The following is a 13,928-nucleotide window of genomic DNA, read 5'->3' on the forward strand; positions in this document are numbered from 1 at the left end:
AAAGAAGATGAATTTGCAGATTAACCAAGAAAAAACAAAGTATATGCCAGTAACTAGAAAGATTTGTAATAATAATCGTTCTGAAATTGAAGTATTAGAAGTTAATTGTAAAAATGATATCAGTACTGAGATTCAGAGGCAACATATTCTTTCTGCAAATAGATGCTTCTGTGGACTTAGGAAACACCTAAAGTCACATCTGATCTCAAGAAAAACAAAGATAATGATGAACAAAGTACTTGTAAGACCAGTGTTAACTTATGCCTCTGAAAACTGGGTATTATCAATGGCAGATGAAAGATTGCTAGGTCTGTTTCAAAGAAGAGTTCTCAGATATATTTTTAGAGCAGTACAAGAGAATAGTGTGTGGAGGAAAAGATATAACCATTAACTATATAGATTATTTAATGAGCCAGAATTTTAAGTACATAAAAATAAATAGATTAAGTTGGACTGAACACATTATACACATGGAGATAGTAATAGAATAGTGGAAAAATTGGAAGCACTAAATTAAGATGGGAAGATGGAATGATGTAAGATATTAAGATTTTAGGAGTCAAAAATTGGAGGAGTTTGGCATTGAATAAGGAAGGCTTGCAGAGTTTCTGAAGAAGGCCAGAGGCCATACAAGGCTGTTATGAGCTGAGAGGTGACAGTGCAGGTGAGAGTTCTGAGTAAGGAGCTTATGTGGAGTTATTAGGCAGCCTGAAGCAGTGCCATGACATGAGAAACTGCATAATAGCGGAATCATCAGAACATGGGAGGTAGTCAAAGAACATTTGAAGAAAGCATCCCCAGAGTTAGGAGTACATAGTGCAGGAGATTTAATGGACGAATAGCAATTTAAAGCAAGAACTGTATAAGAAAAAAGAATGCTGAGTATTCAATATCATAAAAAAAAAAAAAAAAAAAATACAAGACTTGAGAGCAGTACAAAGAGTAGCAGGCTATGGTGAAGAAAGCCAAACTGTATTATGAAAAGAAATTAGCTGGGCAGGCAAAAGGAAATCCAAGATAATTTTGTCCCAATGCAAGAAGTAAGAAGAATGATCACTGAACAATATAGTTTAGTGAATACAGATAGTAGAAAATTGACTAATTCACTAGAAATAACTAAGTTACAAAGTGTTTTATTCAATAAGGTATAAATTCCAGGATGACCCATTAGCTATCTGGATACTGAAGGGAAAGTGGATTAAAAAATAGAGGTAGAAAAGGTAGAGGCATTAAAGCTATTAAAAGAGCATGATTCAGATACAGCAGTCAGATTGGATAGTGAAGAAATGTGAAAGAGAGTTAACGATGTTCTTGACCTAGTTATTTAATATGGTCTCAAATATGTAATGATTCCTAATGAGTGAAAGGAGAGCAAGATAATTCCAGTATACAAGTGTAGAGCTAGGACTAATGCAGCAAATTATAAACCACTCAGTGTCTTTGGTGTAGTTATCAAGGTTTTGGAGATGCTGATACGAATCACATCTATAGGTGAGTAAACAACACTGGAATGCTCTGTAGAGGACAGCATGGATTTGCTAAAAGTAGGTACTTCTTTAGCAATCTGTTCATGTTATATAACAGAGTTAGATAATGAAGTGAGAGAGACTTGGGGAATACAGTGGACAATGGATTTGCACATGAGGGGAAATTGAAGAAATGTGCTCTTCAAAGGTTGAGAAATAGATGTCAGTAAAAGGTGCTTACTATACCAATGTAAGATATTGCAGATAATGGCTGATGCAAGCAGAATTCATGGCCAACACTGAAAACTAGTGGTGAAGTTAGGAAGCATGTGAGATTCATTTCACCATGAGTGGTGAGTATGTGGAATGGGCTATCATTAGATGTTGTGTGTCTACCATGAATCTGTTTAAAAAAGCGATACGATAGATATTTAAGTACAAGTGACTAAAATGATTCTTGCTCAACAATTCCTTGGTCTTCCTGGAGGACCATAAATAATAACATCAATGATATCAATAATACCAATAAGGTCAATGACATTTCTCCAATTTACTGTCAGTGTATAAGAAAGGTCTCATCTGGTTATCCATACAGGGCTACAGAACGGAACTAGAGAACGCATTTTTCAAAAACATCATGATATTCCTCGAAATGTTTAGGTGATAAGTGATACCTATCCTACTTCCCAGTGACAAAACAATATCTTCTTTGACAAATATCAGTTTTCTCCAGATGAGTTTGATAAAAGTTGTAGACCTAAGTAATGTTTTACCATTGCTGACAAATGAACCAGAAACTATCTAGTACTATTCCTTCACCAGATGGGTGCTAATTGTTCAAGAATACATGAAGAAAATAATAACGAGTTTGGCCGTTATGCAAGGAGACTGTTCTGCTGAAAAATAATGTAGTATGTTTAGCACTATCAAGAGTGTCTGCTGCAAACTGATGTAAACATTTATCAAAACCTTTAAATACATTTTTTTTACTTCCACATACTGTATTTTCCTAATATTTATGATGGGTTATATGCCAGTAAATTAATAACTGAAGTGACAACTTACCTACATGAGCATGCTTGAGGGCACCAACATCATTCGTTCCATCCCCACACATTAATGTAATAAATCCTAAACTTTTTAGAGTAGTTATCACATATTCCTGTGAAAACATAAATATATAATGAAATTATTTAATAATCCTTGTACTTCATCACAAACATTATCCAACTAAAATAATTTGGTAATAATATGCACTATAATAAGTTTAGTTTAATCCTTTATCCAAGTGTAAGCAAACAAAGTTTGCTCACATTACATTACACATTTGCATTACACATATCTGCAAGGAGATGTGCTTTGCATTATGGGAGATAGAGATAGGAATAATGAGAGCTTTCTCCACCTTTGCAACGAGTTGCCTGGTGGTGCACTACCTTTCCCCAGTCCTGAAGATACTTTCAAGTGCAAACTTTGTTTGCTCACACTTGGATAAAGGATTAAACTAAACTTATTATAGTCTAACCAAGTGAAAAATAAACTCTCAACATCTTTCTCTGAATCCGGAGCAATTTAATAATAAGATTGCACACCCTTTGGCAACTCCTATAGGTTAGTATGACCTATCATTGCTTCTGCCTTTGTATCTCCACTACTGGGCCTAGCTCCCACTGACGAGACCTCAATAAAGGTCAAAACCGGTATGGGTAGTGGCCCTTGACTTAATGCATAGCATTACACATATCTGCAAGGAGATGTGCTTTGCATTATGGGAGATACCGAGATAGGAATAATGAGAGCTATCTCCACCTTTGCAACGAGTTGCCTGGTGGTGCACTACCTTTCCCCAGTCCTGAAGATACTTTCAGGCGCAAACTTTGTTTGCTCACACTTGGATAAAGGATTAAACTACACTTATTATAGTCTAACCAAGTGAAAAATAAACTCTTAATATGCACTATATTAAGAAAAGACATTATGTAAACTTCTTGAACAGTTAGCGTACCTTAAACCTAATAGTGACATCTGGAATTCTAGAAAAGATGACATTCTGGATTATTAGAAGGGAACCCTACAGTAATTTAATTCATCCATGAAGTAGCAATTCTCATTACCTGATATATCAAAAATGAAACTGCTATTAATTTCCATAGATAACAACAATTTATCTTGATAATGCAGTTTCCTTGAAATGTAATTATGGTATTATTGGGACCAAGACAAACTGATAACCATTATAAAAATAAAAGGCTAACACAGGCGAAAATGAAATCGAATGCCATTTTTTGATATATCACAGTATATCTAAACAGTGTCATGCTGGGGGGGGGGGTGAATCAAGGGGCATCCTGGACCCCACAAAAGAAAATGGAAAAAAACACCAGAAAATTTTCCAAAAATCTTTTTCTAATTAAAATTCATTTTTTTTTTTTTAATTTATGTCATGTTGTGTCTTCTATTTCTATACTACTTATGAATTAGAGGTCATATAAGGTGGGAATACCCTATAGCTTTTGGGAATCATGGCCGCTGTGAACGCAATGCAAACAAAGTAGTGCTCAGACAGATTGAGTGCTACTTCATGTACCCGAGCTGGACTAGAGGAGATTACGGGTATCATGTATTGACGATCACTGCAGATGCTCAGTCGTATGCAATGCATAATGTGTATTCTCAAATCGTCTACTAAACTCATCCCCCCAAGATTACTTAATTGTATCTCTTGGTATCGCAACTCACGTAACGCCAATTTGAATAACACAAAGTTATTACATACCAAAGAATTGAATAATTTTATAAATATTGATAATTTCTTATCTATATTTTCTTTAGACAAAACTTGCAAAAATGAACATAACGCAACAAAATTTCATGTGAGGTTTTACAGTCCTCGCCTTGTGTGAAAGGGGTTGAGTCCTGTTGGAAGGTCCAGCAGGTCCACTGCATACCATGAATACCACAGATTCCAGCATGTGTCTTGATTCACTTTGGCAGAAGTTTTGACCCCTTTCTTGCAGAATGTCTGCATGTGAGTGACAGCATCATTCCAAAACCGGATGGACTGTTATTAAGTGTTTCCATGTAATGAAATGAGAATCAGACAATGGAGCTATGAGCATACATTATCAGTTTAGGTATGAGGTGAAGAATTATATCAATGAACAACTTAGTCCAAGTTCTTTTAGGAACACAGGATGAGGAATTTTAGAAAGGAATAGGATGGGGGTATAATGGGCAAACTGATATTCATCATAAAACCTTAGACTATTACTGTGCCTTAGTTAATTAAATTGACCTTTTTAGTTTCTCAAAATGCAAGATTCACATCACGATCATCTTCTGAAGTACATGCACAAGTGAACTACATTACACTATGAGAGATTACAAAATGAATATTTCTACTAAACACTGACTGTTAGGCCATTCCAAATGGCAAAAATTACTTTTTTTTTGTCTGTTTTTTTTTTTTTTAAAGCATGGGAGTCTCATCATAGAATAGGAGTTGTTGATAACCTAGAATGATGATATTTAGCTGATGTGACCAATATAGTAAAGAACTAGTGGTATAGTTCTGTTTGGAGATTTTGATTGGCTGTCTTTGATGGAAAAAGAGTGTTGTCCATTGAATTTTATTATTTTATTTATTATTAATTTTTTTTAGATGTTAGATGCAGGCTGTCCACAGTTTGGAAATTTTAGCCCATTAATATTATTCTTTCTTTCACTATGATGTTCAGGCTTGGATGACTGATTAGGGCCTCACAAGCTTTCTTTAGCTTCCATTTCAATCCTTTTTTTGTATAATGTAGGTTATAGTTACTTTTCAATAAATGTTATAATCCTTTCCCAATAAATCTTATGTTATTGCTATTATTGTGTATGCTCCTCTTTTTGTAATAATAGATCCTGTCATCCTACTGATTTACTCTACATTTTCTATATGGGTTTTACAAACGAACTTAATTTGTGTTAGCCAGAGGAGGTGGTCTTTGGAAAAGCTTAACAGATTTAATGTTGATTGTTGAGGTGAACTGAAGAAACTATTCAGGGTGTTGTGGCCATCAGGCCAAATTACAAATATATGTTGAAAAACGTATCTGGCCGAAAAGCAGAATATTTAGAGCACATGCTACTCGAACGTTTCCATATAAAAGTTTGTGATTGGTGGGGGCTGCAGCTATATCTTGTTTTTGTTGGTAAAATCTGTTTTGTTATGTTTTAAGATGCCCCATATCAAGAATGCAAACATACACAAAATGCTGTAACCTTGGAGAGAAATGTGTCGCATAAAAGAAAAGTGTTTCTGATTGGAACATAAATAAGACAGATATGTCTGAAATGAATGTAATATATCATCATTGCTAAGCACAGTAGTTTTAGTTTTGTTAATAAAGTATAGTATTTTTTTTCCTTATTTTTTTTAATTTATTTTTTATTTTTTCTGTAGGAGAGAGAAATACCTACCAACCCTTTGAGTGTTGCAGCTAATTTCTTGACTAAGAAATATCTGGGACTGTCAACTGTTGCCAAAAGTAGCATGATATTTTTATGAATTTTAGGAAGTTCCTAAATGCCGTTGGAATTTAAATAATGTAGTTTCAGTTTCTTTATGTTATCTGATAGCCATAATGTGACCAATTTAATAACTTGATGGTTTTCTTTTTCATGAGATTAGTTCAATTGAAGACTAATATAACAGTCAGCGAACAGTTATGTATAGTGAACTTAAATTGATATAAACTGTGCTCACGCTTGTCATGTTTAAGCATTTATGAATAAAAATAATTTGTAAATTGTACTAGACTGTCTTAATGTAATTATGTTTATAGTTAGATTAAGCATTATAAATAATTTTCAAGCATTATTAAAATTTCGTGAAACAACACAGACAAGCTGATTAGTCAATGCACTAATCCCAAAACTTAGGAACCTGGATATATCTGACCAAGTAAGGGTACAGAAAATAAGTTATGCCACAACTGACACGAAAATATTGGTCAGAACAAAATAGGTATAACTTTAATTTTAACTCTGCTTAAGACTCTCATAAACTCATACTCAAGGATTTAACTAGTGCAGTCGATAAACAAATAAATACGTTGAATACAGGGTGTGAACAAGAGTAAATATTTCAGAGGTAAATAACAGATAATTTAAGTATAACAAAAGGTGCAGATCAGATCAATAAAATAAGAGTATTACAAGGACAACACAACTGTGATTGGAGGTAAATGTACCCAACCACATATTACCATCTAAATGGCAGTATGGAAGTTCCAATTTGAATCAGTCAGGCTTCAAATTGTGTCAGAGCTTAAAAGAGTAAGCTACAAGAAACAAGACTACAACATTGCCAGCCTGAAGGTGGATTGGAGAGAGCACCGGCAGTGTTTCTGGTGGATGTTGCAGTTGGCAACACTGAACTGATAAGCATTGCTATTTGGTTATGCATTTTGAACTGCAGAGACTACAGACTGAGTAGTATATTAATCAGAATTTGTTTGGTGTAAGTGTTTGTGAAATGAAAAACCTTGGATTGATGGATAGACAGTGAGCTGAACCTCAGAAGGTATATTACTGATGTGCCTTTTAAACTTCAAATTAACTGATGTGCCATCACATCAGAACTCTGTAATGTTGAAGATAATATTAAATTGTAAGACTAAGAAATTACATTCCCATTTTATAAGACTTGGATAAAACCACACATCATGACTTTTGCTCAGATATGGTCATCCAGGTGGAGATGTAAAATGGACAATGGTAAAGATCCAATAGTGGATAATCATGATCACATTAGGCTTATGGAATTGAGCATATGACGACAGACTGAAGGATTATGGCCTTCAAAGTCTAAGCAACAGACAGAAGAGAGGAAACATGACAGAAATATACATGTTAGTAAAAAGACCTTACAGTACAGACACAAATAAGATTTTTCAGATCAGGAAGGCAGGGAATAACTCAGAGTCATCCCTGGAAACCGAGTAGGGGTGTGGTTAGGAAGCATGTGAGATCTATGCTCTTTTCTGGCATGTATAAATTAAAGATGCCAAGAAATTATATTCTTAGTTTCATCCTTTATTCAAGTGTGAGCAAACAAATTTTGTGTGTGAAGTCACTTCACGACTGGGCTACTTATATACAGAGGCTAATGACTCCACATCAATTGCCTTAGCATCCCATGTTCCTTATGGACATGTATCATGTATGCATTATGGGAAGGGCCACTATCGAGACTGGTTTCAATCTTTATTGAGGTCTCACCAGTGGGAGCCAGACCCAGAAGTGATACTGGTTCTGGCTCCCACTGATACTGACTTCTACATTACTTCAACCTTAGTATTACTTCTGGGTCAGGCTCCCACTAGTGAGACCTCAATAAAGGTATGGGAAGGGCCATAAGGATGTGCGTATTGCATTATGGAATATTAAGGCAATTGATGTGAAGTCATTAGCCTCTATATATACATAGCCCAGTTGTGAAGTGACTTCACATGCAAACTGTGTTTGTTTACACGTGGATAAAGGATGAAACCAAGAATATAATTTCTTGGCATCTTTAATTTTTAACTCGCCATGGGATCCTTAGGGATCTCATGCCAGTCCCAAGCCTGGATAAAGGAGGAGGGTCGGTCAGATGAGTGTTGATGCTCTGACCGTAAAGAAAAAACATGATTGTTATCTGATGCCTATACAATCAACAGCTACAACATGCCGGCTCGGGCGTTGCCCGGATAAACAAGGCCCACAATACCAATCGAGTGATCGGGGTTGGATCGAAAAGTGGGATACCGAAAAGAAACAGAAACTAACAGAACTGTTATCAGTAGGAACGTGGAATGTGCGGACACTCTGGATGTCAGGAAAATTAGAACTACTTCGTAAGGATATGAAGAGATATCAGTGGGATATACTAGCATTGGCAGAGATGAGATGGACATTATCTGGAGAGATCAATGGATGCGAAGTAATATGGTCAGGACATGACACCATGCAAGAAGCAGGAGTTGGCTTCCTTCTTAGCAAAAGAGCTTGAGAGGCACTGTTAGGCTACAAACCAGTTAATGAACAAATCACAGTAGCAAGATTTCAGGCAAAGCCATTCCCAACATATCAATAGCCCAGATATATGCACCCACATCTGACAGCACAGATGAGGATATTGACTTATTCTACAAAGATCTGACAGAGACAATAGAAACAATACCAATGCAGGTTGTGCTAATTATTGAAGGAGATTGGAATGCCAAAGTTGGAATAGATAATGATGGTTGGGAAAGAGTCATGGGAAAATATGGTTTCGGAGAAAGAAATGAACGAGGTGAAAAATTGTTAGAATTTGCTATGGACCACGAGATGATGATCTGTAACACAAGATTCCAACAAAAGGAGTATAGAAAACGGACGTGGCAATCAAATGATGGGAAAACCAAAAACATGACTGATATGAGTATGATTAAAAGAAGATGGATAACATCAGTACAGCAATATCGAACTTTGCAAGGAGCGGATATAGACTCGGACCATAGTTTAGTGATTGCAAACATCAAGTTGAAATTAAAAAATATAAACCCCAACATAAGAATAGAAGAGATACGGCACGAATAATAAGTGAAGCAGAAATAGGAAGAAGGTACAGAACAGTGTTAGAAGAGAAACTTAAAAGTGTGGAGAAAGAAAAAAACTCAAATTTAAGAGTGAAAAGAGTAATGAAGGCGATAGAAGATGCAGTTGAAGAAACAATACGCAGAAGAAGAAGAGAAGATCAAGAAGAAATGGATTACACAAGAAACACTGAAGTTAGTACAAGAGAAAAGAATGTTGAAGATAAGAAGGGATACATCAGAACAAATAGAAATGCAATATAGAAGAAAGTGTAATGAGGTGAAAAAAGCAGTCAGAATGGATAAGATGAAATGGTTAGAAGCCCAATGCAACAATATAGAACAGTACTATGGAGAGCATAAAACAAGGGAGGTATACAAAATGATCAGAACCATTAATAGAAAGTGGCAACCAAAACAGACCACAATTAAAGATGAAAAAGGCAAAGTATTGATGAATAAAGAAAAAATTGTACAGCAGTGGACAAGATACTGTAGTGAGTTATATGAAGAAAAACTAGATTCAGATAGCATTGGGAAACTGACTGAAGAATTGAAGCAGATATCACCACCAGGTAATGAGCATGATATGGACATTTTAAGAGGATTGGTAGAAAAAGCGATAGGACGGCTAAAACACAACAAGAGTCCTGGTAACAATAACATTACTGGAGAAATGATTAATGGTGATGAAAGTATGGTTACAGAAATGTACCAACTATGTAATATGGTATGGAAAGAAGGGGAAAATGCCAGAGGAGTGGATGAAATCAATATTAGTAACATTATACAAGAAAGGAAATAAGCTAGAATGTAAAAATTATAGAACAATTGCCTTGATAAGTCACCTTGGTAAAGTGATGATGATCATATTGACAGAAAGATTGAGAACACAATTAGAAGCATACTTTGCAGACGAGCAAGCAGGATTTAGGAAGGATAGAACTACAATTCAACAGATTTTGACAAGGAGGTTAATAGCAGAGAAAGCTAGGAGAAAAAACAAAAACATATATACTTGCTTTGTTGACTTTCAGAAAGCATTTGACAGCACTGACCAGAAAGTGACATTAGCAGTTCTGGAATCCTATGGAATTGATAAAAAGCTAATAGCTATATTAAAAGATGTTTATCAGAATGCAGTTGTAGTAGTTAGAATAGGTGATGATTTGGGGAAATGGTTTAAAACAAGCAGAGGTACTAGACAGGGAGACCCAATATCACCAAGCATTTTCATTGCACATTTAGAAAGAGCAATGGATAAATTGAAGGAAGATGCCAAAGGAATATCTGTACACGGAATGAGAATTAACAATCTGAGATTTGCAGATGACATTATTATTACTGAAGAAGATGAAAGAGAACTACAAAAACACTGAAACTGTTAAATGAGGAAGGGAAGAGATTTGGACTTGTTATGAACTTGGAAAACACAAAGACAATGGTATTTGGTGAGAAGAACATGATATAAAAGATACAAGTGGATGGAACTGATATAGAAAATGTAGAACAATTCACATATTTGGGAAGTAAACTGACATATGACTTGGACTGTAAAAAAGAAATAAAGATCAGGATTGCAAAGGGAAGAACAAATCTGAAGGCCATGGATAACGTCTGGAAAAGTAAAGTGATCAGTCTGCAAACAAAACTAAGAGTACTGGAAACATGCATCTTCAGCAGTGTACTGTACGGATCTGAAACGTGGGTAATAAATAAAGACTCAAGAAAAAGAATTTTGGCATTTGAAAGAACTTGTTACAGAATGATTCTAAGAATAGGATGGATACAGAAAATCACCAATGAAGAGCTCTATCAGAAGAGACAACCAAAACAGAATCTAATACATAAGATTATAAAACGGAAGCTGCAATTATTTGGACATATCTGTAGAATGAGTGAGGACCGGAAGATAAAGACATTTATGTTTGGTATTTTGGATGGTTTAAACAGAAGAGGTAGACCATAGAGAAAATGGAAAGACGATATAAAAGACTGGTGTGGAATGGGTGTACAAAAACTGCGATACTGTGCACTGGACAAAGAAAAGTGGAAGAAGATAATAAAACAGGCATCAGACATCAACGGGCATTGAGCCCATGGTTCGTGATGATGATCTTTAATTTATAGTATAACTAAGTGAAAAAACTTTCAACAATTTAAACAGTCTAATAGAAAAGGAAATAGAATAAAATCTTTATTCATTCTTAATTAATTTTAACTAATCACAAAACCAGCAACATTTATAGTATGGGGTTCAGGCTAACAGCTGCAGTTAGCCTGAACCCCATACAACCCAGTGGCTGTTAGCCTGACAGCCACAGGAATGTACAAGGCATCGAGGAGAGCTCTCCATTTGGACAGTCGCACATAATTGTGGTTCAGCTGGACTGGTTCTCACTGGACACCCAACTCTCACTTATGGCTCTAAGAAGCTACTGTAAACTGGTAGTGGCCATACTCCAGTAAACTGCGTTGACCCACAGGCTAAACTAAGTGAAGCAGCAACTGTATTCAGTGAATCAGCTGCAAACATCATCTGTACTCCATGTTAGGAGTGGCTGAATTCAGGTCAAGGAGTGGTGGTTGACACTTAATGAAACAACCAATGAAACTGAATGAACTCAAACCAACCTAAAGATGTATGTCACCTCAAATGTCGCCCGGTCAAACAAGGGTCACGCCTACTATTATGGAACCAAGATAGTGAAGGCAAAAAATATGTTATTGGAACAAAATATCACTTAATAGACAGGAAAAATAACAAGCACAGGAACATGGAATGTAAGAACCCCTCACCAGGAAGGAGAATTGGAAATACTACTGCATGAATTAGACAACTACAGATGGGAAGTGACTGGACTCTGTTAAACCAGATGGACTGGAAAAGGAGAATTTCACCGTGGACAATACAAAATTTTAACTTCAAGCAGGGAGGACAACAAACACCAAGAAGGAGTAGTAATTATATTAAAACCCAAGGCTCAGAACTCTCTATTGTCTTATAATCCTATCTCGCCTAGGATAATTAAAGCAAGATTTAAAACATCAATTGGATCACTGACTATTATTTAAGTATACTCACCAACTTCAACATCATCATCAGAAGAAGAAGACATTGGGGAGTTCTATACAGATTTGCAAAAAGCAGTACAGCAAACTAATTGTAATTGCATTACTTGCAAGCACAAAAGATCTCTACAATGAATTTCTGATAAAATAAAGGAAGAATGTATAAAATTTGGATTAAACCTAAATATATTCAAAACAAAAATTATGCAAATAGGAAAAAGAAACACCAATCTGAAAATTGAAATTGATAGCAAGAATCTACAGCAGGTGGAAAACTTCACCTATTTCGGAGGAGTAATTGAGTACAATGGCGAAATTACAAAAGATATAAACAGACGAATTAGACAAGCATCCCAAACTTTTGGATGACTAAATAAAATATGGAAGTCAAGAGACATCAAACAAGCAACAAAAGTAAGAATCTATGAAACAATGGTCCTCCCAATACTCCTCTATGGAATTGAATGCTGGAATCTCAAAAAAGCTGAAGAGAAAAAATTATTAACTGCCGAAATGGGTTGGCTAAGAAGAGTACTTGGAGTATCTCTGCAAGATAGGTTAAGAAACTAAGATGTAAGGAAAAGACTAAAACAAGAAATAACAATAACAGACAAAATCCAAGAAAGAAGACAGTGATGGTTTGGCCATGTGACCAGAATGGGAACAAAAAGATTACATCCTTTCTTTTAAGCTTACACAGTGATCCAAATGCATTTTTGAAAATTATGGAGACAACTACCATGTTTGAATAAAAACTTTAGTTTTTATTCAAAGATTTTAGTTATATTAAACTAAAGTTTTTATTCAAACACGGTAGTTGTCTCCATAATTTTCAAAAATGCAAAAAGATTACCAACTAAAGCCCTGTATACAACAATGAAAGGTAAAAGATCAAAAAGGGCAGCCCAGAATTAGATGGTTAGACAAAATAAAAATCCTGAAAACCAAATCACAACAAGAGACACCAAACTGGACAGAATTGTTCGGACTCTCAAGGGATAGAAGTGAAAAGAGTTCATTTGGCCTTATCATCATCATCATCCACAGAGATGATGGAAGAGAGCAGAAGAAGAACAGCCACTAAATTCAGTTAGAATTTTTCTTATGGTAGCATGAAGTATGCAAGTGCGAAACTGACTAATCATATTTTTTCCCTTATTAATGAAATTAAAATTAATTTATATGTCAAATTTTAATCAAATTATTTACATTTACAGGGTTAAATATAAATAAGGTATATTATATGGCAAGGAAGCAACTGTTCAATGCATTATAGACTATCTAATCAAAAATATCTGGATATCCCTTCAGTTAGTAATGTACTATAGCTATATACATCAAAACAACAAAGGCAGGAAAGGAAGCTCTTGGTTTTGAATCTTCATAGACAAACATCAAAAGTAAAATGGGCCAAACTGAAGAGCGCAGTGACTTTTGATGTAGCAATATCATAGGATGACACATTTGTAATAATTCATCAACATCAAATTCCTGACATACACCCTCAAGGGATGTACAGGATATGATAGTACTATACGAAAAAACCTACATCAGGGGTGGGAAACCCCTCACCCGCAGGTGAAATTTCGTCCACAAGTCTATTTCAATCGCCCCCTTTGCTGATGTACTCGTATGTACATGTAAATAAAATTTTATAATAATTTAAATTTATTTAAATTTAAATAATGAAATATACAAAATCTATTGATTTTGATTGATAAATAAATATACAAAATCAATATAGTAATCTGCCTATATTGGACTTTTACAACTCTATTGATTC

General features: G+C 35.2%; 1 protein-coding gene across 5 annotated transcripts in view; it reads right to left on the minus strand.

Annotated features, from left to right (window-relative positions):
- The window catches only part of LOC150108709 (endoplasmic reticulum transmembrane helix translocase), a 647,746-nt gene that overhangs the window by 167,800 nt on the left and 466,018 nt on the right, over nucleotides 1-13,928 (minus strand). For all 5 annotated transcript variants that reach the window (XR_016548145.1, XR_016548143.1, XR_016548146.1 and 2 more), the window contains exon 18: nucleotides 2,532-2,628. Coding sequence is in view for 1 of the 5 variants with exons in the window: in XM_090390936.1 (XP_090247062.1) it covers nucleotides 2,532-2,628 (97 nt within the window). In the remaining 4 variants the exon portion in view is untranslated. The remainder of the gene's footprint in view (nucleotides 1-2,531; nucleotides 2,629-13,928) is intronic.

Source organism: Typopeltis vanoorti, chromosome 3 (genome assembly GCF_054136105.1).
Source record: "Typopeltis vanoorti isolate ZY-2024b chromosome 3, IOZ_Tvanoo_1.0, whole genome shotgun sequence".
NCBI lineage: Eukaryota > Metazoa > Arthropoda > Arachnida > Uropygi > Thelyphonidae > Typopeltis > Typopeltis vanoorti.